Source organism: Myripristis murdjan, chromosome 6 (genome assembly GCF_902150065.1).
Source record: "Myripristis murdjan chromosome 6, fMyrMur1.1, whole genome shotgun sequence".
NCBI lineage: Eukaryota > Metazoa > Chordata > Actinopteri > Holocentriformes > Holocentridae > Myripristis > Myripristis murdjan.
In genome coordinates, this window is record NC_043985.1 from 17637799 (window position 1) to 17663224 (window position 25426).

Below are 25426 nucleotides of genomic sequence, written 5' to 3' on the forward strand. Positions count from 1 at the left end.
ATATATATATATTTCTGATGAACTGACACAATAATTTCATTGTGATGACATTTTAGGCCATATCGCCCAGCCCTAGAATCCAGGTGCAACATGCAAATGCATGTTGGCTGGCCCCTAGAAGCCTCCATCAGGGCATGATGGAGGTTCAATTTTTGATCAGTGGAGTGCAGCTCAATGTGCTGATGAAGGCTCCCAGGTGTCAGCTGAAATGTTTAGTGACACATGTTGTGACCAGATTCTTAAAAATGGAAATAAAATTTAAGTGTATGAAAGATTTGATGTGATGTGATCGTTTAAATCACTGGTGTGCTGTCTATTTCTTCTGTCAAGGGATTTTTTCAAAGGAAGCACCAAGCCAAAAACTGAGAAGTGCACCTGTCTAAACACCCTAATTATACACACACACACACACACACACACACACACACACACATATATATATATATATATATATATGACAAGCCCAATTAATTTATAGAGAGAAACTTCTCATGTTTTGGAGAAGAAAAATCTTTTAATAAAAGCTATTAACACCTTAATACAAAAATGTAAATGTAAATTCTCAAAACGTTTAGCTCACGATGTGAATTACAGCTTCAGTAATAATGTCCATTGTCTGTCCTCCAATTGTGAAGATGTGACCGCCTCACCTCCAGAGTCTTTCCAACGGAAATCCAAATAGTCCAACTGAAGGCAGGAGGAGAAAAAAGACGACACTACAAAGGGCGGCTGCCACAGTCTGGATGAGTCCTCAACACTGGTCTGCTGGGTGCCTCAGGCAGGAAGCTGTTTCCTCAGCATGTCTGCCAACTGGGGATCAATCTCTGACAACATGGACTCCAGGTGCTGGAACTACACAAGAGGAGGAAGGATGCAGTGGAAACACAATGTTATTTTTCCACAGGAGTCAGTGGCAGTCCAGCACAGGTCCAAATTTGACACAATCTCTCGAATAAATCCTGACCACCTATGTGGAACAATGGCATCATGTGCCATGTCATGGGTGCCCTTCCACTATACATCCAGTGCACACAACAAATTTGTAACCCATAATGAAGGTCATGTGGACCACAATTTACAAAGAGAGCCCACACTGAGTTTGTGGGAAAACAAAAAAACAAAAAAAATAGATTGTGCTGTTTTAAGATTTTGGGAATTACATAGTAAAATTTTGATGTGAATCAGTTTGCCGGACTGACCCCCCCCCCATGTCTGAAGAACTTAAACATTCAGCATTATCACCTTCTCCTGACAGCTATTGTTTCTTCAAAAAAGGACGATGATGATTCAGTCATCTTTACAAACTCTCAGAATTTGTAAAGATGAGTTTGTATCACCTTGGAACCTGGTTTTGTTGCACCATGTGAATAATCTGTTTGGCTGAGACATTCCCTGACATCCTCATAAATGAGAGAGGTGATGTGGCTTAGGCAAGAACAGATGAAGAGACATGAGGGAAATGAATGAAGGATCATTCTCATGAGCTCCACTAAGAGCACTGGTCATCTGATCGTAGGTATGTTCACATGAAAAATATCCACACACTGGATTACAGCTCCCAAGACTTTGCTGGACTACCTACACAATGTTTCAGTCCAACAGGATCTTCATCAGGTCTTCCATTTTCATATGTCTCTCCTGCACCTCGCCCAAAAAACGGCTTGGATGTGCATACATTTACTTCCCACTGTGCTCCACAAATGAATGAAATCCATATCAGCAATTTATACATCAACCATGCCTCTCTCACCCCATATATATAGGGAGGGAGAGAGATAGAGGGCACTTACTGCAGACTTAAACTGGGGAAGCAAACCGACCGCTGCTGAAAAACAGGTCTTCTCTGTCAAGTAACCTTTCCGTACCAATTCTGCCACTGAGTCCTACAGAGAACAAATAAGGCACAGAGAGAAAACTTGACCGGTCTTTGTTGGACAAAAAAACAGGTACATATTTTCAACAATCCATAATCAGTTGCTACGAGGGGGAAAACAAGCACTTTCCACATTTCAGTATCTTATGAAAACTCTGAATCAATGGGATGCGAGTAACACATTCCTATGGCATTACCTTGGGGATCTGAAAAAAGATGTCAGCTAGGAACTCGGCTGTGGTTTCTACCAGTGCCTGGAGCTGCTCATCTTTTGTCTCTTCGCTCTGGGTGTCTCCTTTGCCGTCACAGCCTTCAGTCTTATCGCTTTGGTACTCGCTGTGGTACTGCAGCACCCGCAGGACAGTTCCAATAAGGGGCAGATCTAGATACAAAATATATTTGGACAAAACACGTAATTATTACGTAGAACTATGGACCGGGTGTACAAAATTTTCAGGGGAAATCTGGAGCACCCAGTACTTCTGATTGTTTCCGAAATTTTGAATGCTTTCTGTATTGTGGGGGCGGACAGCACTGTCATACTAGGAAGCCAACCCTAGTCACCTGCGTCGTAAAAGTAAAACTGGAGCTGTCAGGAGTCTTACATGTGTCACTTCTGCTGTGCCACTGCTCCTGGCATTGATAAAGAGCTGACAGCACTGCAAATGCCTGGACCAAAAGGACTTTCTGCTCTTGTAAGACAAGTGGGGGGTCGTCTGGCTGGCAGAGGTCCTCACACACAACCTCACACAGGAAGTCCCACACCGCTTTGCCTGACCCATCAGGGGCAGCTGGAAGACAAACAGAATAAAAGAGTTTCTTTGATTTTGTGTTATAATTTAGTTTTAGACATATAAGAAGCTACAGTGAACATCTTTTACCACAGTAATCATTTACCAGCTGCTGAGCTTCAGGTGAAATTGTGTCAAATTGATGGTTCTCACCCAAAGTCTGAATCCCCTCATCTATGGTGGTGAGGAGCTGGAGGGCATGCACGTACACCTCTAAACCATCTTGACTGTCTGATCTGTAAAGTTTAGCAGTTTAGCGTATGTTTAATTTGTGTTTTGTTGTATATCATTGCAACAGTAAATGCAGGGTCATTAAAAAAAAAGAATGAAAAATGCTCTAATTGTTCAAAATGTATGCAAACTGCATGATAATATGTGGTCTGAATACAGTGGGATAAGATCATTAGAGAATTAGTATTCAAATTCACAAATAACCAACTGCTTATAAAATCTATGTTAATGACTGAACTGATTAATTGGCTGACATCTAATCAGAGGCACTTTCTTCATAAAACACTGCAGTAAAAAAAATCATCAGAATTTAATCATTTAAACTTTGCCAGCTGTAAAGCATTATACAGAAGGTACATGGCTCTCGCCAACAGATTCGCACCTAAGCTGCTTGGCAGCTTCAAGCAGGGATGAAGCCACATCCAGACGGCTCTCACCATCATCCTCCTCACTTGGCTGAGCTGTAATCCAACTCTTCATCAGCTCCTCATCTAGGTCAAACAACTTGTCAACGAGCTCTCCAACCTTCACCAGCAGGTCCACTGTAGGAAACACACATACACACACACACACACACAGACACACACACACACACACATGCGCACACATGCGCGCGCACACACACACACACACACACACACACACACACACACACACACACACACACACACACACACAAACAAGCTATTTATAATAACCATTTAAAAAACACACAAAAGAAGTTATAAATAGTGCAAATGCATTGGTTTAAACAGTTTGAAAAGATTATGTGTTTACATATATCAACATGTCAACTGCCCATATCAAACAAGTTTGAAAATATATGCATGACACAGCTTATATAAAAGATAAAGCGTAAAAGCAGCGTACGGTTTGTCGAGCTGCACATGATGAAACAGAGGTTGTAGCGTAAAGAAGTCTGCTGTCGGATTCGCTGCAGCCACAGGGAGCAGACATCTTTCTGAGAGACACAGGTAAGCAGTAATCTGCAAGCACCATTAGGACAAAGATAAATATCATGTTGTCTTTCACATAAACACACACACACACACACACACACACACACACACACACACACACACACACACACACACACACATACACACACACACACACACACACACAAAATACAAGTATCACCTGCTCGTCTCCAAAAGGGTAGGAGGATCAGTGTCTCCAAGAAGAAGCAACAGCACAGCTCTGTGGACAAAAACAGAAATGCATCTTAGGCACATGAATCATGAGACTGTACTGAGGTCTATTTAATTAACAATTAACAATTGATCAGTCACTCTTACCCACCCTAGGTTTTCATTTTGGCTGAGAGTCAAGCACGTTTCAGGGAAACAGGCAATGTTCCCAAGAATTCCCACACAAATCTCCTAGTGAGGGCAAGAAGAGAGAAATCTATGAAATGATTCAATAAAGAAAGATTACATGCTACATACTACATTAGTGCAGGTGCAGGATAAAGATTAACTGAATAAGTTCAAAGTCATGTTTAGAAATGATTCAGAAATCTAAAAACTTCCTGTCCAGAAATAAAAACATTAAAAAAGCATGACAAACAATTTTGCGAAGAGTAGACTGGGCACAGACTACAAAGTTAAAATAGTTCACTCACTGTGAGACGAGGGCAACGAGATTTGGCTATGACTCCAAGAAGGATATCTGCGGCTTTGAACTCCTGCAGGAAACCAGCCACGTCCTGTACACAGTTAGGAAATAAACAGATCTATTCATACACCACAGAAAAACAAGTCATCCAGAAAAAGTTGCTGCCACTGCCACATAGTTTGGTTCTCTAGTTCTGCTGAATGAATGAGGGACATGAAAGCAGGAATAGTGAAAGAGTTCTCTCTTGCAAAAGAGATTTCAAATCTCAATGAGGCTTGCCCGGTTCAATACAAGGTTAACTATGGACCAAAAAAAAATCCTTGGTTATGTCCAAAACTTCATTCTCAGAATTTACAGACAGCACTCCGCAATGCCTACTTAATGTTAAGTGTGCTACAAAAGCTCAATCAGTTTAGCAGTGAGCTCAAAAACCACGAAGTCCAAACCATGTCAACCACAAAGCTCTTGTTCTTCTTGACTGGTTAGTTTCATCATTATTCTTTATATCATCATCCATTCAATTCACACAATAATAGGGACTACCAGATAAGTATTTCGGTTATCTGGTAGTTACTATTATTTGGCTGTACATATTTCTCAATTAAACAATTTTGTACAGGTTTATCAGTAGCTAATCAACAAAAAGTACTATGTACCTGATGCACATTTTATATTTATAGTTTAAACGCTCCCCTGTACATCCCTAGATTTACTACTTTGTTTGCCTCTTATTTGCTTGTATACTAATAGGAAAAAAAACATGAGATTATGTATGCTAAATCAAAGATAAATAAACGAGGCTTTTGATCAAAATCAGAAATGGATTGCGTTACCATTCTGAACACCTTTCATTACATGGCAAACATGTTTTTTCATAACAGACCAGAAAGTCAACAATACATTCCCATTAGATCCGGTTCTTATAACTACTCTCACACCAAAAGGAGCAATTTGAACATCACAGAAAATAAACAGGATCTGTCCTTTAACAACAACAGCGCAGCAGAACGGTGTGGCAAACCAAAGACAGGCCTATTGTTAAGACAGACAGAGAAAGCAGAGCACCTTGTCCATTGCCATATCCCAAACTCTACACAGATCCTCCTCCTCATCATCAGCGAGCTGCATCTGACCATCTGCATCCTCTTCTGTATGCTCTGAGACCATCTGAAAGACACGATGATGACATTTCTGCTTTAGTGGATGATGAACGGCGTGCTGTGGAGAGCGCCGTGGTGCGATAACTGGTGAAGAATAATTTGTGTCACAAGTCATGGTTTGGACTCATGACACTGCATGAATTAGTCTTTTAGTCTCAAGTTGTAACATCATTCAAACTTACATGCATATATATATATTTTTTTTTATTTCATTTCAGTAAATATGTATATACCTGGAAGTAGGGATGGCGAAAATGGAACATTTTCTTGGTCGACCACCGGGCCTCATTAATCGGTTTATTTCGGTTAACCGAGAATATTACTTGACTGTCTGTAAAGTTTACAGACAGTCAAGAACGCGACCGTGTCCGTTCTGTACCACGGATGTCCCCTCAGCAGGCCCAAAACCAATTCAGACATAAGATAATGTGGAACACTATTCATCCCGAAGTCAAATATTGTACACAGCCTACATGATATCCTACAACCATTATGTAATTTACGCATGTTGCTTACCGTGGTGTAGAAGAAATCCCTCTCTCCTCGTGAAAAATATTGTCTCCAGATTCCTCGATGGGTCTGCTTGGTGGTTTTATGACTCTTGCAGACTTGCATGACATACTTTGTTCAAAACTATACGTGATCACCATAAGCTTGGCTCGCTTCTACGGTTTGTCTCTACCGAGCTGAGCTCTGTGCGTAGTGACGTAATCCAAGCCCGGCAGAGCGTCACGTCACCATGTTTAATATTAAACCAGAGCCCGTCTACGACAATAGTATATGTCTGCAGACCCGGAGACTGCAGATTCAGGCCCGCAGTTTTGAGACCCGCAGTTCTAGGCCCCTCACAGCGACACCTACTGGACTGGACCCACAGTACAGGACCCGCAGTTCTAGGCCCCTCGCAGCGCCACCTACTGGACTGGACCCGCAGTACAGGACCCGCAGTTCTAGGCCCCTCGTTTTTCCGCGACAGCGCCACCTACTGGATGACTGCAAAACTGCAAGAATTTCCCTCGGGGATCAGTAAAGGAGAGTGCCACCTACTGGACTGGACCCGCAGTACAGGACCCGCAGTTCTAGGCCCCTCGTTTTTCCGCGACAGCGCCACCTACTGGATGACTGCAAAACTGCAAGAATTTCCCTCGGGGATCAGTAAAGGAGAAGCTTTGAAGGTTTATTCCACCTTCAATTCTAACAGTTTAAATGTTTATTGTACCCCAATACTGCACTGGTTTAACGTTTATCACACCAAAATACTACATACTAACAAATGATTAAAGGTTTGTTACACCTCAATATGTTTTCGCATGCACGCATATGCACAACAGGAGCAGGAACAGGAGCCTGTGTGATTCCCCTGACTTTTTTTCATTGCTCTTATGTGTACAGGCACACTTATGCAAAGCCGTGCGTGCACGCACATATGCGTGCATGCACTGTCTTGCGTGCACGCGCATGGACAAGCCTGGGAAACAGGCCAGGGATCTGGTGATTCTAACGGTTTTTTTTCATGGGCATAGCCAGACATTTTTCTCTGCAGTTGCTTTGTAGTTGCTATACAACTGTACGGAGTTGTTTGACAGTTTACTACAATGCCAATTAAACAGCATAAATAAGGATATGGATGTCATTATTGGCTTGTTCATTGGAATCAGAGCCGTCTCGGAGATATGCACACGCACCAGATAAACATTATGTTGTAGGCCTAGGCCTGGCAAAATCAATTTGACGTTCGTTGTTGATAATTTAACTGCTGGTATATATGCCGCTTTTTCAAGCTATCTTAGCGTCTGTGTTGCTTGGCAACCGTTCTGTCCACTCTATCTTGCTTGGTGGAAGAATGAGTAGTTCTCAATTTTATTGTGGCATTATTACCAATAAATTATTGATTTTTTTTTTTTCTTGTGTGATTATTTTATGGGCTATATGGAGGGTAACCGTTTTATAAAAGCAATAAGTCCCTTGAAGCAGTGGGTTACAGTGATTTTACAACGGCAAAACGCTCCTCAGCCGTTGTGAAATCACTGTAACCCACTGCTTCTCAGGGCTTATTGCTTAAATTGAGAAGAATTTACTCTTCCACCAAGCAATAGCGTGCAATCCAGCAAGAAAGTGGGCAGAATGGTTGCCAAGCAACACAGACGCTGAGATCGGGTGAAAATCTTTTTGTTCTCCTCACACCAGCTCTGAAAGCAGCGAACAGACCACAGAGTTTGTTTCACAGTCGCCACTTCATTTCTTGCAATAAATAAATAAATAATGCACCAGAGTTAATATTGTGGGTGATGGGCAACCCATGTCACACTGGGATAATAATAGTAAAATAATCTTATTACCTGTTAGTATGTTGACAAAGTTTCAGTATATGTTTTTTTCCACAAATTGTAATTAGTAGTATATGATACAAACAGGCATGTAAAGGGTTAATATTTGATTAAGTAATGATTTAAAATAATTAACAACATTTTAATAAATAGAATGGAACGAAAAACCCTGGAAAAAATGATTTTAAAAAATCATAATTTTATGAAAGGGTAGATGCTTGACCATTTTTTTGGTCAAAGGGTGGGATTCGGAACTTTTCCTTTGGGTAAACAAGGGTTAATTTCACACTGCAGTCAGTTTACATTGTAATGCTTTATTATTCTACTTTTCAATATTTTTTTGAACCTCAACAGAGAGCTACACAATTTTAAAACATCACTAAGGCCATTCCATAACTTGGCTCCACGTTGAATCCTTGCACTCCGATCGTCTGTCATTACTTGTCTCCGATTAAATAGGTGGCGCTGTCGCGGAAAAACGAGGGGCCTAGAATTGCAGGTCCAGGACCGCGGTGCAGTTTTACAGTCGTCCAGACCAGTAGGTGTCGCTGTCGCGGAAAAACGAGGGGCGTAGAACTGCGGGTCCTGTACTGCGGGTCCAGTCCAGTAGGTGTCGCTGCGAGGGGCCTAGAACTGCGGGTCCCAAAACTGCGGGCCTGAATCTGCAGTCTCTGGGTCTGCAGACACATGCTCCTCGTCTACGACGAGCCTTGCCACTCCCATTGTATCAAACTTGATTGCAGTTCCACAGTAATTCCACTGGGGGTGATCGCGGGCGAGTGCAGAATGAATGGGGCTCTATGGAGCTAAACGGCTAAATTTGTCTATTACTCCTGTTTATGCTTGAAAAATCGCAAATCCTGTTGTAGTTTCTGAAAGTCCAGTATGGATTATAGTTTAAAAGTGAAATTAGCGAGGACTTATATCCTTTCAGTTTCCTACAGTTTGGGCTGTTGTTGGCCATAACATGCTAGCATTTGCTAATGAATGCTGATTGGTCAGTGACGGACTTGCGGCTGTTTACGACGAGGGATCCCACTTGATGGCACCCGAAGACCAAGAGAAACGAGAAACACCACTCTTAAGTAGGACTTTTCCATCAAAGTTGATAGTTGTGTGTAGAGAGAATGTCTAATATAGCACAGGCAGGCTCTCTCGAGTGTCTCTGTCTGCTCTCCGGAGACGGGCTCTGGAAATCGCCGTAAAGCAGCACCTCTCAATGTGTGACGTCATCACACTTTTTGAACGGCTTTTTAGAACATATAGGTGAACTAAAAAATCCAATATTCAGCTGAGTGTATTTTTTTAGCCCCAACTTTTGAAAACAGTATTCAAATTACTTGACAAAAAATTATTTCCAGAGAAAAGTGGATTTTTAGGGGTGTAGCCCCATAGACTCCCATTCATTCTGCACTCGCCCGCGAGCGCCCTCACATGGACAGAGACGTATTTCCGAGACCCGGAAGTTAGACGAGAGTGCCACTTCTCCCCATATTAGAGATTCTCTGATTAAACTGTATGTGGTTCATGAGCAACTTCAGGAACAGTTGGAATTTTTTCGATAGAGCAAGTTACGGTATTTACAATATGACATGCGCATTTTGTGTCGGCGACAGGGTTGCCAAGTCCGCGTTTTTTCCGCCAAATTGGGCTACTTTTTAAGTGTTGCCGCGGGTAACAAATTTTGTCCGCGGGTTGGGCTTGGGCAGACCTGTGGCATACAGATGATGAATAATGCCTATGAATAAAGATTCATATTTTGAATGACTAATGAAATCTGCTGCCACGAGTTTGAGCCCACCAGAGAGATGCAGTTGTCATACAGTTCTGTATGACAGGGGACCAGGGCGAGGGATCTCAACATGTCTAAAAAGAAACTGGACAGCGCTGTAAATAGTTCAAGTTCATGGAGTTTTTTCCCGTTCTTTTTTTATGTTGGAGACAACCAGCAGTTTAACAGGTGAGATGAAATGATTTTCAATTGCCTTTGCCTAGGAAATTGCCTTTAATGTTTATGATGTTATTTTATAGATATTATAGTGCATTTTGCAATTATAGCAATGCTGATGGACATATATGGATTTTTATGGGCATATTTTGAGTTCTGGTATTGGGCTGATTTTGGGGCCGTTTTTATACCAGGTTGGGCGGGTTTTGGGCTGGTTTTGAGTTGCTGTTTGGCTGCTTTTGTCTCACAGATCTGGCAACCCTGGTCGGTGACGACACGTTCGGCCTTAAAATTAACCAACAAGATTATTCGGTTAAAGTTCAAACGACAACATCCAACATCCGGTCAAACGGCCACCGGTTAGCATCCCTACCTGGAAGAGCTACCGTTAGGGCAAGGTATTGGTGCACATTTGTTAAACAAAAGATGCAACATTTTGCATCATGTATGCATGGCATGCCACTGGCTTTTTTTCCCGACTGAAATACTAACGACATGCTGGGAGTTGGTACATCATTCGTTTGACATCTGAATTGCACTCCTGTGTGAATGTGACTCTGATTTATGGAACATATACACTATATTGCCAAAAGTATTCGCTCATCTATCCAAATCATTGAATTCAGGTGTTCCAATCACTTCCATGACCACAGGTGTATAAAATCAAGCACCTAGGCATGCAGACTACTTCTACAAACATTTGTGAAAGAATGGGTCGCTCTCAGGAGCTCAGTGAATTCCAGCATGGTGCTGTAATAGTAATGTAATAGGATGCCACCTGTGCAGTAAGTCCAGTTGTGAAACTTCCTCGCTACTAAATATTCCACAATCAACTGTTAGTGGTACTATAACAAAGTAGAAGCGATTGGGAACGACAGCAACTCAGCCACGGAGTGGTAGGCCACATAAAATCACAGAGCGGGGTCAGCGGATGCTGAGACGCATAGTGCGCAGAGGATGCCAACTTTCTGCAGAGTCAATAGCTTGAGACCTTTAAACTTCATGTGATCTTCAGATTAGCTCAAGAGCAGTGCGTAGAGAGCTTCATGGAATGGGTTTCCATGGCCGAGCAGCTGCATCCAAGCCTTACATCACCAAGCACAATGCAAAGCATCGGATGCAGCGGTGTAAAGCACACCACCACTGGACTCTAGAGTAGTGGACACGTGTTCTCTGCAGTGACGAGTCACGCTTCTCCGTCTGGCAATCTGATGGACGAGTCTGGGTTTGGTGGTTGCCAAGAGAACGGTACTTGTCTGACTGCATTGTGCCAAGTGTAAAGTTTGGTGGAGGGGGGATTATGGTGTGGGGTTGTTTTTCGGACGTTGGGCTCGGCCCCTTAGTTCCAGTGAAAGTAACTCTTAATGCTTCAGCATACAAAGACATTTTGGACAATTTCATGCTCCCAACTTTGTGGGAACAGTTTGGAGATGGCCCTTCCTGTTCCAACACGACTGCGCACCAGTGCACAAAGCAAGGTCCATAAAGACATGGATAAGCGAGTTTGGTGTGGAAGAACTTGACTGGCCTGCACAGAGTCCTGACCTCAACCCGAGAGAACACCTTTGGGATGAAGTAGAGCGGAGACTGCGAGCCAGGCCTTCTTGTCCAACATCAGTGTTTGACCTCACAAATGCACTTCTGGAAGAATGGTCAAAAATTCCCATAAACACACTCCTAAACCTTGTGGAAAGCCTTCCTAGAAGAGTTGAAGCTGTTATAGCTGCAAAGGATGGGCCCACATCATATTAAATCCTATGGTTTAAGAATGGGATGTCATTCATGTTCATATGTGTGTGAAGGCACCCGAGCGAATACTTTTGGCAATATAGTGTATTTCAACATCAAATCATGAGTGTTAGTGAATAATAATAATAATAATAATAATAATAAACACTATATGTATTTAGAACAATGTTGTCATTTTGTTTATGTCCCAAGTGAACAGGAGCATTGGATCACAACAGAATGGGCTACCTTCTCCAAACAACAGTCACCTGGATGAGTCGGGTCAGAGTGCTGAAAACCCAGTGCTTGCTGTAAACAGTTTCTCCAATCGCGTCCAAGTCCTCCTCCTCCTGTCCATCTGCTGTGTCCGGAGGCGGTGACGGGTTGCGGTCCAGCACAGGAGAGCGCTTCTCTGGAGATGAAGACGTCTCATCCCCGCCATCAGTGCGCTCTGGCGGACAAAACACAGGCATGGACACAGCTGGACGACAGCACCATGTAACTCAGGTTAGCAAGTTAAAGTTGGCATTAACATTTCTGCTGTAATGTTAGAGGAGCCTGGTAGCAACCATTAACACAGTGGACTCGATACCGCCACTGCTTATGGATGTTACGTTTAAAATAAGTCCTATTCTAACCGTGTAATTCCTCGAAACAAAGCTAGTTGGTTTTTATTTACTGCTTACAAGTTAGCGCATCCTGCCTAGCCTGTCAAAAAGTGTTTGGCTAACATTAGCCTGAAACGGATGCAAATCAAAGGCGAGCTCTCAGTGCGAAATGATCAACTCACCCATAGTGAGAAGCACTCTCGGCAATGTATCACGCTAGTTAAAAGAGCAGTATTTCATCGCATGTAACTTATCACACTTAAGTACTCCGATGAATTTCAAACAACCTCCATTCAGCGATTTCAGGAGTGCGCAAGCGCGGTGCACACAGTCTTCTTCTGGTGAAGACTAGCGGGTTAAGCCACAGGCTACACCGCCACCTACAGTACACGGGCCTCGTTGTCGCCAAAGACTTCTATAAGCTGCGGTCTATGGCAGCAGCCACACACAGGATGAAGACCGACCACAGAGCTGCTTTTGTAAACCAAAAAGGAGTGGCTAACCACCGCCGACAGATCTCACACAAGCCCTGAGAAATTTCTCTTCAAGGGTCCAGGACAGTGATGTGGTCCAATGTCCCGTGTCCCCTGGGCCTGCCTGTATGGATGTTTATGCACAACCACTGTGTGGTGGCTGCTGTCCAGTTGAAGCCCTGTCTCGTCACAGTTTTGGATTTGACACGGTTTCTCCCTCAGCCCATGCTCCTCCTAGGTGCTAGTGAGAGGACTAAAATATTCCTCAGTGGGACCCCTCCTTGCCGCAGCTGCCCTCCCGTGGTCGATGGTGTTCACTCTGAGGCTGTGGTGATGCCTCTCATGGAAGTTGACCCACTACATGCGGCTGATAACACGGCTCCTGGTTTTGGGGTGGTGGTAGCTGATTGTTGCCAGAGTGTGGGCTTGTACCTCTGACTTTATCAGGGAAGACCCATGACTGGCGGAGTATAAACAGCACTCCACCAGGGAATTCTCATATGCATTTCATCGACATTTTAATTGCATATGTAGGGCGTGAGCTGTGTATGCATACACACAAAAGCATACACATGACCTCAACAGAGCGCAGCATGGCAATAATGGCTGCCTTCGCCTTTCTCTTATTCACACTATGCATTTCATCGCCCTGTAGGAAAAGACAAACAAAACATAGATGCACACACACACACACACTACCTACCTTTTTAGAAGTTTCCTGCACACTCTGTCATCCTCTCTCTCTCTCTCTCTCTCTCTCTCTCTGTCTTACAGAGACATACATAAGAAAAATGACAAAATTTTCAATACAATAATGCTCCACAGTATTTAAAAATAATGGCAATTTGTGTAATCAGAAAGCTCCAACCGCACACCCTACATGCCTTTTTTGTTCACTGTGCTGTCTCCCTCTCCCCCTCTGTGTTAGTCCCTCTATCTCTGTCTCACTGTCTTTTATACACACGCACACACACGTGTATATAAAAAACAATATGAGTTATACATAAATAAATCAACAGAATTACAACACAGTTTTAATTGAAAGCTAATACCATGTGGCAAATTGAAAACTAAGCTACAAAGTAGTGTAGTGTACACCCTGGACACAACCTGTCCCAACTTCTTCCCTCTGGGAGGCACTACAGTTTTTTGGTTTGTTTGTTTCCTTTTTTTCTCATAGAGGTATATATTTATTTTTTTGATCTGTACATAGCAGTGAAATGTTTGTTACCATTCTTGTATGTCCAAGTCTCTGTAAGTACATGAGAGCAACAGAAGTGGCCAATGTCAAAATCCTTGTATGTGCATTCATAGTTGATTCTGTCTCTGAGAACAAGTGGACAGGAGCACCCTCTGGTGGGAGAGCAAAGTTACACAAGAAGATGCTACATGTAAACTCAATTGAGCCCCGGTCCACTTTGGATTTTGTTTCACCCTCAAGGTTTAAACATAGCAACCATGGTAGATAATCAAACACACACCAAAAAAAAAAAAAAAAAAAAAAAAAAAAAAAACTGCAAGGCATGGAGAGTGTCTACATGGTTGTGTGTACTGCGGCGTTCATTTGTTTCACACACTTCTCTTTGTTTCTCATAAGCTTCTTGTAACATACTTGTAACATCGAAATTAAAAAAAAAAAAAAAAAAAAAAAAAATGCAATGTCCACCTTAGACCTGATTTCTTTCTGGGGTCTGAGAACTGAGTCCTCTTTAAAGTCCTCTAACAAAGTGGACTGCATTCACGTGCTGCTGGTTCACTTAAAAAGGACTGAGTTTGGTTTGTTTGAAAAGAAATATATGTGAAAATAATAATCCTTCTTATCCTTAATCCTTCTAGAAACAGAAAAGTTTCTGGAACTGCGGTTAGACCATGGGGCAATAAAATGCACACTAATTAAAATTCTTTTGGTAGCTCTTTAATGCAAAATTGGTTGTGGTTAATTATAATCTCTGGATAACTGCAAATGTTCTAACATCTTAAAATGCAGTCTGTTATGTTTTCAATGTTTTATTATCTGTTTGCAAGCTGTTCTTGTGAATATAGTGAAACCTCCAACCATTTGTTTGTGCTGTTTTGCAATATTCAGCATTAGGGTTTAGCTACATCCTAAACAAAGATAGAATAAAGATACAATTTTTCCAAAGGGAAATTCCATCTCATGCATTGGATGTCACTGGTTCCTGTGAAGTGAAGCTGATATTTGCTTTGGTAAGAGAAAACATGTCAGTGTTTGATCTGTGTCTTAATCACTAATTGAACAGGATGGCCCTGGCGTAACGACCTGGAGTAATACCCTAAGTTTCTCTTGAACTGTACTATGTTTAGAGAAGCCACATTGAAAGAGTTCACTGATTATCAGACTGTATCATCAGCAAATATTACCAAACGACACTTGCTTGTATGATTATATAAACATGAAATCAACTCACATTTCTGTTTTTGTAAACTGACTGCATTTCCTTCTAATAAAAACTGATAGGTGGTGAAGACTGACATGCAAATGTGAAATAATAAAGCGCCATGATAATATTCATCATTGATTTTTACTACTGCAACATGTATTTCAGTTAGATATATCCATGTAATAACAGATTTCTCACAACAGTATTGTGAGATGCATTATGGTACCTTTGAGTGGACCTTAAAATAAAGGAAACTTCCCAACCAAATCAGACCGCCCGATTTCCAGTCCACCTAAGTAATAGGGACACTGTTGTTAACAGTAAGCCTACACTGACACAGTTTTTAACCCCCATTGTCAAAGAGGAAATAAAAATTGAGATGTCTTTTCAAGACTCAGAAAATTGAAAAGAAAAAAACAAAACAAAACAAAACAAAAAAACTAAAGGCACAATGTTACCCCAGCATCAGTCAGTGGTTAATGCCATGATGAACTGTTTTGGGACATCAACACAGAATTTACTCGTTCACATAAACAGATGCTTTAACAGGTACTCAGTGCTGAAAAATAGTTACAGTTATACAAGAGGTGTTTAATCTCTCCGTGTGAAACCAGCTCTGTCGTCATGCATGTTCATCCTTCACGGAAATACTGTCTATATTTCGGTGAACTCGAGGCGCCATCCGTATCTCACATTCCACTTGGATGTTTATTTTTCATGCTGCTCCGCATGTCCCTCCAAGGGTAAACAGATTTTTGGGCCACAGCCAGATAGAGACACCTGTTTCTCGAGAGATGATCATAGCTATTCTCACGCACTGTGTTGGCTCAGGGAGGATGTTAGCCAAGCCAAATTACCAATGTAGTTTGATTAGTGGCAGGAGTATTGCAGACCATCATTGTTGACATTAGCCTGTTTAATATCAAACATTTCTCATCACTTCCTACTAAAAAAGATGGTTTCAAGAAAAGACTAAAACACACAGTTTGCCATAGAATTGTACCTGTAATAATAACAGAAAATGTGCTGTTGCATTTTTTTTTTATACTCTCGTTGAGCTGTAGTGCCCTCAAAGCTGGAATTTCCCCCCATTCGATGGGGAAAAAAATTAAAAGAACTCCATATAGTCTTGACTAGCAAACTACCTTGGATATTGGGCAAATGTTTTGGATGATTGGATGTTTTGTTTTGTTTTTGTATTTAAGCAGGTTTTGCTGTGTTTACTGTAGGGGTATTACCACACACTGATGTATGACGCTTATGGCACCTTAACTGAGTAGAACGTTTTTAGGCCTTGTGTCAGGAAAGTCCAAGTGTTAATGGGTGCTAACATTATCTTTTTAACTGATGTTAGGCCTTTTTGGGGTCAGAATAAAACACTAACACAAGTCCTGGGCAGTCAGCATCTTGTTAACCTGAATCATTCACTGTATGTAAACAGCAATATTTAAATAAATAAAGGCAGCATTGCCAAGAACAAAAAGAAAACAGCTTTGATAAGAGCCACACCAAAAGCTACATATGTCAAGCAAGGACAGGGACATGACATGCATAACACAGCTCAAAGTCATTATCTAAACCTCTGTTTTACCAAAGGAGCACAACAGAAAATTCTCTAGTTTCAATTCATGTATTAATTTATTACGGGACAGTGCATGAATCAGGTGAACCACCAAGCGAGTCAGTGGTCAGTCCACTTGAGGAGGCACAGTGGACCAGGTGTCGAAACACTGTAAGATTCTCAATCCTCATTGTTGTTTCACATGAAAATGAAAACGTGTAAAGACACTGAATATCTGCCAATGCAAAAATACTGGCGCATGATTTTGCATGATGACAAATTATTTCAACTGAATTTTTAATTTACTTATGTGAACTATTAATTTACAGTATGACAGTCGTATCAGGACTGCTCGTCAGTTAGCCAAAATTATGATCCTTGGGTCTTTAGGCTTTTATTTTGAAAGCAGAACAGGAGGTTGGCGAACACTTTCAGCATTATAGGGTGTAGCTGTTGACGATTGTTAATGATCTACCTGCCTATCAAATGTAAAGCAGATGGCAGATACTCAAAGGTGACGCAGTCGTGACATTCATCCACTGCTTTGGCACAGACAGTCATTGGAGGTTATTATTGGCTGGCTGGTGTTTTAAGGACATAGTGTCCTCACCTCCAATAAAACAACTTTGATAGGACATTAAAGGCCGTCATCAACATGAGAATATTTGAACTATACTAGAGATATTAGTATTAGCAGTAGCAGTAGTTTTTTTATTATTATTATTATTGTTTAATTGTTCTGTGTTGGCTATTTCAAGTTGAGTACGTAAGCCACTTACAATATGTAAAACACTCTCATTTTCGTCTTGACATACATCTCCACTTCAGATGGTTCATCTTACTGTAATCACTTTGGTACCCTGCATGAATTCTCATACTAAAGTTGGTAAAACAAACAACCTGCAGCATAGGAAAAAAATGCAAAAAAAAAAAACAAAAAAAAACACAAACACAAACACAAACACAAACAAACAAACAAAAAAAAACATTATAACCTTCCTGTCCATTCCTTTAGAAATGCAAAGGCCAAATTCATCTGCAAATACTTGTGTCAATCAAGTGATAAGACGTATATAGAAAGTAGGTAATACAAAATGGAACTCATAAAAAGGCGTCAATTGGTAAACATTCAACGCCTATTTATGAGATCTACTTTAAATGGGTGTGTGCAGAAATTGAGCAATCTCAATATAAGGGGCTCTGAAGGAGCAGTCCCACTATCACCTGCTTTGGTAACAGTGAGCCCACAGTAGCAGCCATGGGGTGGAGATGTCTGTGGCTGTGCTTCCTGGCTTTGTCATTTACCAGTGTCACCAACATCCAAGCCAGAGAGGGTAAGACCAGGGTCATTTTAAGATTTCTGCAGTGATTTTCACAACTGGCTCAATGATTTCCCCCGCTTCTTTATGTAAATGTATATTGTGCAGCAGTGCAGTCAGTGATTATGATTTAACATTTGAATAATGCTTGTGGAGCAGGCTGTATGAGAAGGTGCTGAGAACACCACTCACAAATTTCTCTTATTTTGCTTCCACAGTTCTCAACCATGTCAACAGCATCTGCAGCACATGGGGCAGAGAGCACTTCAAGACCTTCGATGGTGACGTGTACCAGTTCCCTGGTTTGTGTGAATACAACCTGGCCTCAGACTGCCATGGGTCTTACCAAGAGTTCTCTGTGCACATGAAGAGGAAGATGGCTGGTGGAAACCCCACGGTCAGTTACGTAGTGGTCACCATCAGTGACCTCTCCTTCCACCTCACTAAGAACCTCACCACTGTGAATGGCCAATCGTAAGTAAAAACCATACTCTACAGAGATTTCTTTGGTTCATAGACAAAAGTGTGCAAGCAACTGCATCTCCCATGTCATGGAAGTTCATTCATTAAGATAACATTTTCTCTGTCCCAGCATCAATCTGCCATACTACAAGGCAGGGGTACAACTGGAACAAAATGCTGTTTACATCAAGCTCCAAGCCAAAGTCGGCATCGTGGTCATGTGGAATCGTGATGATGCAGTCATGGTAAAAACTTAAGAGTAGTACATTAATATTGTTCATGTTGTTCTGAGACAGACAGAATTTTTAATAATTACTCTCGCAGTATTTAAAAATATTGCACCCTTGTACATGCTTTTGTGCAGCATTTATGTGGAATTATTTAACCAGGATTGGCACATTTCTTTTATCAAAGTTGACCAGACGTTCCAGAAATACATGTGAGGGTATTAATTGCAAATGTAACTCAGAAAGCTTGCTCAAATCAAACCATAACAAACCTAATGAAAAACCTTTAAGTCCTTTGAGACAGTAAACAGTGATTAAAAGGTCTGTAAGTAAACTTGATCTTGAACTACAAAACTCCTTAAAGCATGCTTTAAGTATACACAGCATTTGAATGAATTCCTAATGTTTTGGAGAAAAATTAATTCAAAATTCCCTCTTGACCTCCATAGCACCAGTCAGTACATTCACTTTAAAATCACACTTACAGTTTATTCATAATACATTACAAAGTCATATCATTTCATGATACAGTTACAATCCACCCATGTTTTATGCCTTATACTGTTTTACGTGAAGCAACAAATTAACAAAATCATGCTGAAAGACTTTTTACGTATTGCTGTCTGTTTCAGGTTGAACTGGACTCCGACTATACCAATCGTACTTGTGGACTTTGTGGAGACTTCAATGGTGTTCCTGTCTACAATGAGTTCATTCATAATGGTTTGTTAATATCATTATGTAACCAGGTCAAACTACGGCCAAGCTCAATGATATAATGTTGGGAAAAAATGACAACGCCATAATCAATACAATAGAGTCAGCTAAGAAACTAACTTGTTTCCACCATGCAGGTAGATCCAAAAATGGGTGCAGAGACATGCATTGGGTATCAAATAAAATTCATTATGCAACAAGACGTATAAAAACAAATCTCGGAGAAAACAACCATTTAAAAATAAATTAAATAAATCAAAAGACACTTATGCCTGCTAATAATAAATGGCGTGAATCAAAGGCAACAATGATACAGAATTACCTATGAGTCGCTCGACAAAAGGGATCAGCTAAACTGTAACCCAGAGGGACTATAGGGCAATAGCATCAAAACCCACCACAAACGAAAATAAATAAATAAATAAATAAAGCAATAAAGCACACACAGCCTAAACAACCAATATTGGGCACGCAATGTATGCAAACCACAAGTGTATCAAGGGAATAGGAGGTTACTTGCCACACGCACGCATCCCTAGGTCCAGCTTACTGCAATCCCGCACCACAGGCCATCTTGATAAAAGCAGGTACAGTCTATTGAAACAATAAAACAAATAAAAACAAGTAAATAAATAAAGTGTAAGTGAATATAAAACTGTTCAAATTCTAAAATAAAGCAGGCAAAGCAGCAGTGGCAATCTCCGCTCTGTGGGGGAAAAGGAATGTGTTACCATTTGTCAACATCTGTATACATGTTGGTTACAGTAATTACACTGACAAACAGTACCTTGGATGTAGTCACCGCCTCCCAGCTACGCCGGCTCACTCTACTCTACACTTTACACTCTGTTTTTACATTCAGTCTGTTTCTTTCAATTGTGCAGATCGGCAAATGAGCCCCATTGAGTTTGGCAACAGACAAAAAGTGCATCGTCCTAATGATGACTGTGAGGACCCTTATGAAGAGGAAGATGAGCCACTAGATGCTTCAGCTGAGCTGGACGCATGCCAACAGTTTGTGAGTTTGCAGTATCCATCCAGTGTGACCAGTAGAAATGCTGAACTGCAGGCGAGTTTACACCGAAGATGACTTGCTTGGGTGCAGTAACTTTGCCTCTCTTTATTGTCCCTGGTTTTCATCCATTTATTCTGTCTAGCGAGCCACCTGCGAGCAGATGCTGCGTTCAGACTCTTGGAGCTCCTGCAACACAGTGCTGAACCCTGAGCGCTACATCCAGGCCTGCATTCAGGACAAGTGCGGCTGCAGCAACAGTACAGACGACCTCTGTGTCTGCAGCACCCTGTCCGAGTACTCTCGTCAGTGCTCCCACGCTGGAGGGCAGCCCCCCAACTGGAGGACACCTCAGTTTTGTGGTAAACATATTTTTTGCTTGTTTGTGTTTTTGGCGGTTACAAAGGCAACATGGACAAATCATGAGTCAGAGCATTCAATCTGTGTTCATGTTGCTGTGTTTTGAGTGTAAGGTATTATATTTCTTGTTTCTTTTCTACAGTTATTTTCTCACTACCAGCACCTCACTAAGACACTGTTGTGCATTTATCTTTCCTTCAAAAGTGTTTTCTTTCTGTGATCCTGTCTACATCTATATGCTTTGATATGTATGTATAATCACATTAATACAGATGAATCCCCACATCTTACTATTTCATTTAATTATACCACGTCCTCACTCTTCACTCAGCTGAACCCTCCCTCTTACAGCTAAGCAGTGTCCATTCAACATGGTGTACGAAGAGAGCGGCTCCCCTTGCGTGGACACTTGTACACACTCAGACACCAGTTCACTGTGTAAGGACCACAAAATGGACGGCTGCTTCTGTCCTGCTGGTTAGTCCTGTTCACATGCACACACATCTCTTGTTGTACAGCAAAGTATTTGCTATTTTCCCTTTATCACACTTTAATATACCTTAAAAATCTCCATGTCCCATTTGTCCACTTTAGGAACAGTGTTTGATGATATTTCCTTGCGAGGATGTATCCCTCAATCTGAATGTCAATGCAAGCACAATAAAGTCTACAACAGTGGAGAGGTTTACCAGCAGGACAGAGAGGAATGGTATGTCGGATGTTTCATCATAAATTAGCATAAGTAAATCAGCATAAATTATATACACTCTCTGTGTTGCTTAATTATGTGATTTTTAATTAACTCAAATCATTTGGCATTTTCAGTACGTGTTATGAGGGCAGATGGTCTTGTAAGAGCCTTTCAAGTCCTGCTACATGTGGAGTTGAAGAGGGTTCACACGTAACCACCTTTGATGGGAAAGCCTACACCTTTCATGGAGATTGTTATTACACCCTAGCTAAGGTGGAAAGCAAGGTGAGCAAATGATTTTAGTTTGTTGTGATCAGCAAATGTATCATTAGTCATGAGAATATAAGCTATTTAACTCGGCATGTTTCAGGATGATTTGAGCCCAAAGTTCACCATCCTGGTCCAGCTGGTGCCATGCATGAGCCAGGAGTTTGACACTTGTCTTAAGACCATGACAGTCCTGCTGAACAATGACAGAAACAACGTAAGTTGTAGACTGTCATGTGAAAATATACTAGTTATATCATCTTTTACACTGATGCTACATGCAACTTTCTAATGAGCATCTCGGTTTATGTGCAGGTGTTGGTGTTTACTGCTGATGGGACAGTAAGACACAATATGCAGGCCATCAGTCTGCCCTACCGCACAGGTGGGATATAAAGCTCCACAATACAGTGGGAAACTAATATTATGAATTCTGTATGAAACAAGGTGGTACTTTCATAAGCTGCAAAATGTATCTGATGTTTTCATCTGTCATTTATACAGTGACATTGTCAGCAACTTTGAGTATCATTTTGCATTTGTCTTTATCCTTAGGTGACATGAACATATTTGAGGCTTCATCTTTTCACATCTTGCTCCAGACCAGTTTTGGGTTGCAAATTCAGATCCAGCATGTGCCTATCATGCAAGTCTATGTCACACTGGAACAGAGCTACAAGATGAAGACACGTGGTATGTTCTGTATTTGTTTTGTCATGAAGAGTTGGTATTTGCTGTGTCCGTTAAAAAAAATTATCAAATACAGTTTACACACAAAAAGGTAGGCATTACATAATGCATCAGTATGTTTCATCTGTCTGACAGATGATCATTTTAATAACAATGTTTAGTTTTTTTTTTTTTGGCATCCAGCTGTCAGATTAATAAAACAATGTACCAAAAAAATATTTTACACACCACCAACAGTGTCAGAATTCATTTCATTGGATAATGTTAAAAAGGCTACAACGAAGTAGAGTTTGCTTGCACAGCAATCACAACATTGTTTCATCAGTAATGCTGAACAAGCAGACATAAATGAGCAACATCCTATTTTTTGTTTGCATTAGGTTTATGTGGGAACTACAACATGGTCCTATCTGATGACATGAAGACCCCTCAGGGAATGGTGGAGGGAACAGCATCTTCTTTTGGTAACTCCTGGAAGGCTAGCCACATGTGCCAAGACAGAGAGGAGAGACTAGATGACCCCTGCTCTTTCAGTGTGGAAAATGGTAAACCGCACTCATGATTCACTGACAGCTCATTCAGTTTTCAATGGTGGTGTGTTTGTCTTCTACTGTGATTCTCTGCTTGAAATTGATATTTCAAGTCCACAAGTCTCTCATGTGCTGGCCCTTCATATGGTCCAGCACAGCTGTAGACATGCATATAAAATACAGTTCCTCTGCCCTCAGAGAAGTATGCTGAACACTGGTGCTCCCTGCTAAGAAGTCCAGAAAGTACTTTTGCCCAGTGCCATGCAATGGTTGATCCAGAAACGTACTACAAGGTACAGTGCAATTTTTCTGCTGGTATCCTGTTGTTTTAAATTCTCTTGGGAGTGTAATGCTTTAAAAAAGGGTTGCTTTCTTCTATCTTAGAGATGCACTTATGCCAGCTGTAACTGTGAGAAGAGCGAGGCCTGCCTGTGTGCAGTCTTCTCCTCCTATGCACGAGCTTGTGCAGCAAAGGGAGTGTTCTTGACAGACTGGAGAAAGGACGTGTGTGGTAAGGATTTTATGATAATATGCAGCAGTATAGTACATGGATCACAGTATTTTCTAAGCTTTTGTTAAAATCTGCCTTTTCACCTGTGTCATCAAACTCGTATTTAATCAGCATTTCCACATTTTGCACAAAACAGATCAATACACCACAAGTTGCCCACCATCTCAGACCTTCTCCTACAAGCTCCAGAAATGCCAGATGACATGCAGATCCCTAAGCTCAGAGCAGCAGAGCTGCACTTCTGACTTTGTGCCTGTGGATGGCTGCTCCTGCCCTGAGGGTCTCTACCAAGATGACAATGGCATCTGTGTGCCTATGGCTAAATGCCCTTGCTATTATAATGGAGCCCACATCAAGCCAGGAAAGTCCATCAATGTCAAAGAGGAGCACTGGTCAGTTACTGCTGTTATTTTAGTGACATATGACTTTGAAAATGTTTAAAATTGTAATTTCCAATACAGACCTGCCTCATGTAGTTATAGAATCAAGTTTTCTTGAGCAGGATTTACAGTGTATCTGTATTTACAGATAGATAGATAGATGCACAGAAACTGAGTTCTTTGTTTTTTTCTTTCTAGTGTTTGCACCAATGGCAAGCTTCATTGTCATTCTTGGAGACTCCGCTCATCAAGTGAGGATTTATTTCTTATTGTTATTTTAATTGTGTATTAATGTATTCATTTATTCTTGTGTTTTTGCATTTATTATTTATGTTTGCAGTGTTACATGAGCATTTTAGACGGTATTATTTTAGTTGATTTAGCATTTCTTTCAGTGAAATCTAATGAATACTTCTGTTACAGCATGTCCATCTCCGAAAGTATTCTTCAACTGCTCCACTGCACGCACAGGGGAGCTGGGAGTGCAGTGTGCTCCAACTTGCAAAAATTTGGACAATGACAATTGTGTGAGTTGACTTCTCTGATGCGTCCAAGTTGACCTCACAATGAGGTCTAAGGTTCAGTCATGCTGAATTTACATATTGATGGTGTAGTTTTATGATAAAACCTACTGTCTCTAGCTCATTCAGTGTTTCATCAGCACATAAACAAATCAGAACTTTTTGTTGTTGTGATCCTTCTGCACTCCCAGTTCACAGAGTGTGAATCCGGCTGCCAGTGTCCAAGTGGCCTCATTGATGATGGCAAAGGTTCCTGTGTGAAAGAGCACGAATGTCCATGCCAACATGATGGTTTTCTCTATGTTACTGGGACACGAATCCCAAATCAGTGCAATACCTGGTATGATCATACACTGATAAGACATGTACCATCATAAACCTCCTACCATATCTGCCTGAATAGTTAATAATTCGTTATTACAATAGTAAATACTCACACAACATTCACATTTTTAATCTCCTTTCATTTATATCTAGTACCTGCAAGAGTGGGAGGTGGGAGTGCACAGACAAAGAATGCCCAGGAACCTGCATCATTTATGGCAGTGGTCATTTCAATACCTTTGACCAGCAGACATATGGGTTTCATGGAAGCTGCTCCTATATTGCTGCCACGGTAAGCAATGCAAATTTAATCTTAATGCTTTATGTGACAGAAATCCGATGAGGGAATGATTATTACTTGAAAAGCTACAAATGGACTTTTGTCAAATTTAAGCTATGTTTCTTTCTTGTTGTTTCATTTATTTTAAGAGGAATGCTTATTCGTAATTATAAATATTAATTAAATGTTCACTCATTCAACAATAATATGCAGAGGGACAGCATGAAACAAATTTTAAACGACTGTTTTTTGTGTTTAAGAACAAATGCGGTAACAAGACAGTGCAGGACAACCTCCGAGTTATCACAGAAAATATACCGTGTGGATCGACTGGCACCACTTGCTCCAAATCTGTCCGAATTCAACTGGGGGTAAGACCTTATGGCAATTTTATATATAGTTTTACATTTGAAAAC

At 41.1% G+C, this 25426-nt stretch overlaps 2 protein-coding genes across 3 annotated transcripts; one reads left to right on the top strand and one right to left on the bottom strand.

The window, feature by feature from the left end:
- Positions 1–489: 489 nt before the first annotated feature.
- On the bottom strand, positions 490–12618 carry saal1 (serum amyloid A-like 1). 2 transcript variants are annotated; one of them, XM_030053832.1, is made up of 13 exons: positions 12466–12618; positions 11945–12126; positions 5578–5679; positions 4520–4603; positions 4198–4277; positions 4036–4095; positions 3766–3881; positions 3278–3437; positions 2818–2900; positions 2479–2664; positions 2071–2255; positions 1791–1883; positions 490–852 (listed from the first exon to the last, which is right to left on the bottom strand). In XM_030053832.1, the coding sequence occupies exons 1-13, from the start codon at positions 12467–12469 to the stop codon at positions 775–777; spliced, it is 1413 nt and encodes a 470-aa protein (XP_029909692.1). In that variant the 5' UTR covers positions 12470–12618; the 3' UTR covers positions 490–774. The 2 variants fall into 2 exon arrangements, with proteins under 2 accessions (XP_029909692.1, XP_029909691.1); XM_030053831.1 differs by having other exon boundaries at positions 2479–2692; positions 2771–2900.
- A 5359-nt stretch (positions 12619–17977) lies between these two features.
- Positions 17978–24667, top strand: LOC115360551 (mucin-2). The gene is made up of 17 exons (XM_030053526.1): positions 17978–18053; positions 18257–18512; positions 18631–18745; positions 19360–19450; positions 20329–20462; positions 20602–20818; positions 21168–21293; positions 21411–21525; positions 21642–21792; positions 21878–21991; positions 22090–22159; positions 22330–22467; positions 22845–23009; positions 23193–23287; positions 23379–23505; positions 23642–23897; positions 24598–24667. The coding sequence occupies exons 1-17, from the start codon at positions 17978–17980 to the stop codon at positions 24665–24667; spliced, it is 2316 nt and encodes a 771-aa protein (XP_029909386.1).
- The last annotated feature ends 759 nt before the right edge of the window (positions 24668–25426 follow it).

What these genes read in the sequence shown, in the direction of transcription:
- saal1 (XM_030053831.1), bottom strand. An exon ending in GGGATATGGCAATGGACAAG is followed by an intron (nt 4,604 to 5,577) that starts GTGCTCTGCTTT and finishes AACTGTGTACAG; the next exon opens with GACGTGGCTGGTTTCCTGCA. An exon ending in CACCTGAAGCTCAGCAGCTG is followed by an intron (nt 2,693 to 2,770) that starts GTAAATGATTAC and finishes ACAAAATCAAAG; the next exon opens with AAACTCTTTTATTCTGTTTG.
- LOC115360551 (XM_030053526.1), top strand. Translation starts at nt 17,978, where the DNA reads ATGGGGTGGAGATGTCTGTGGCTGTGCTTCCTGGCTTTGTCATTTACC. An exon ending in TAGCTAAGGTGGAAAGCAAG is followed by an intron (nt 21,793 to 21,877) that starts GTGAGCAAATGA and finishes GGCATGTTTCAG; the next exon opens with GATGATTTGAGCCCAAAGTT. An exon ending in CAGTCTGCCCTACCGCACAG is followed by an intron (nt 22,160 to 22,329) that starts GTGGGATATAAA and finishes CTTTATCCTTAG; the next exon opens with GTGACATGAACATATTTGAG.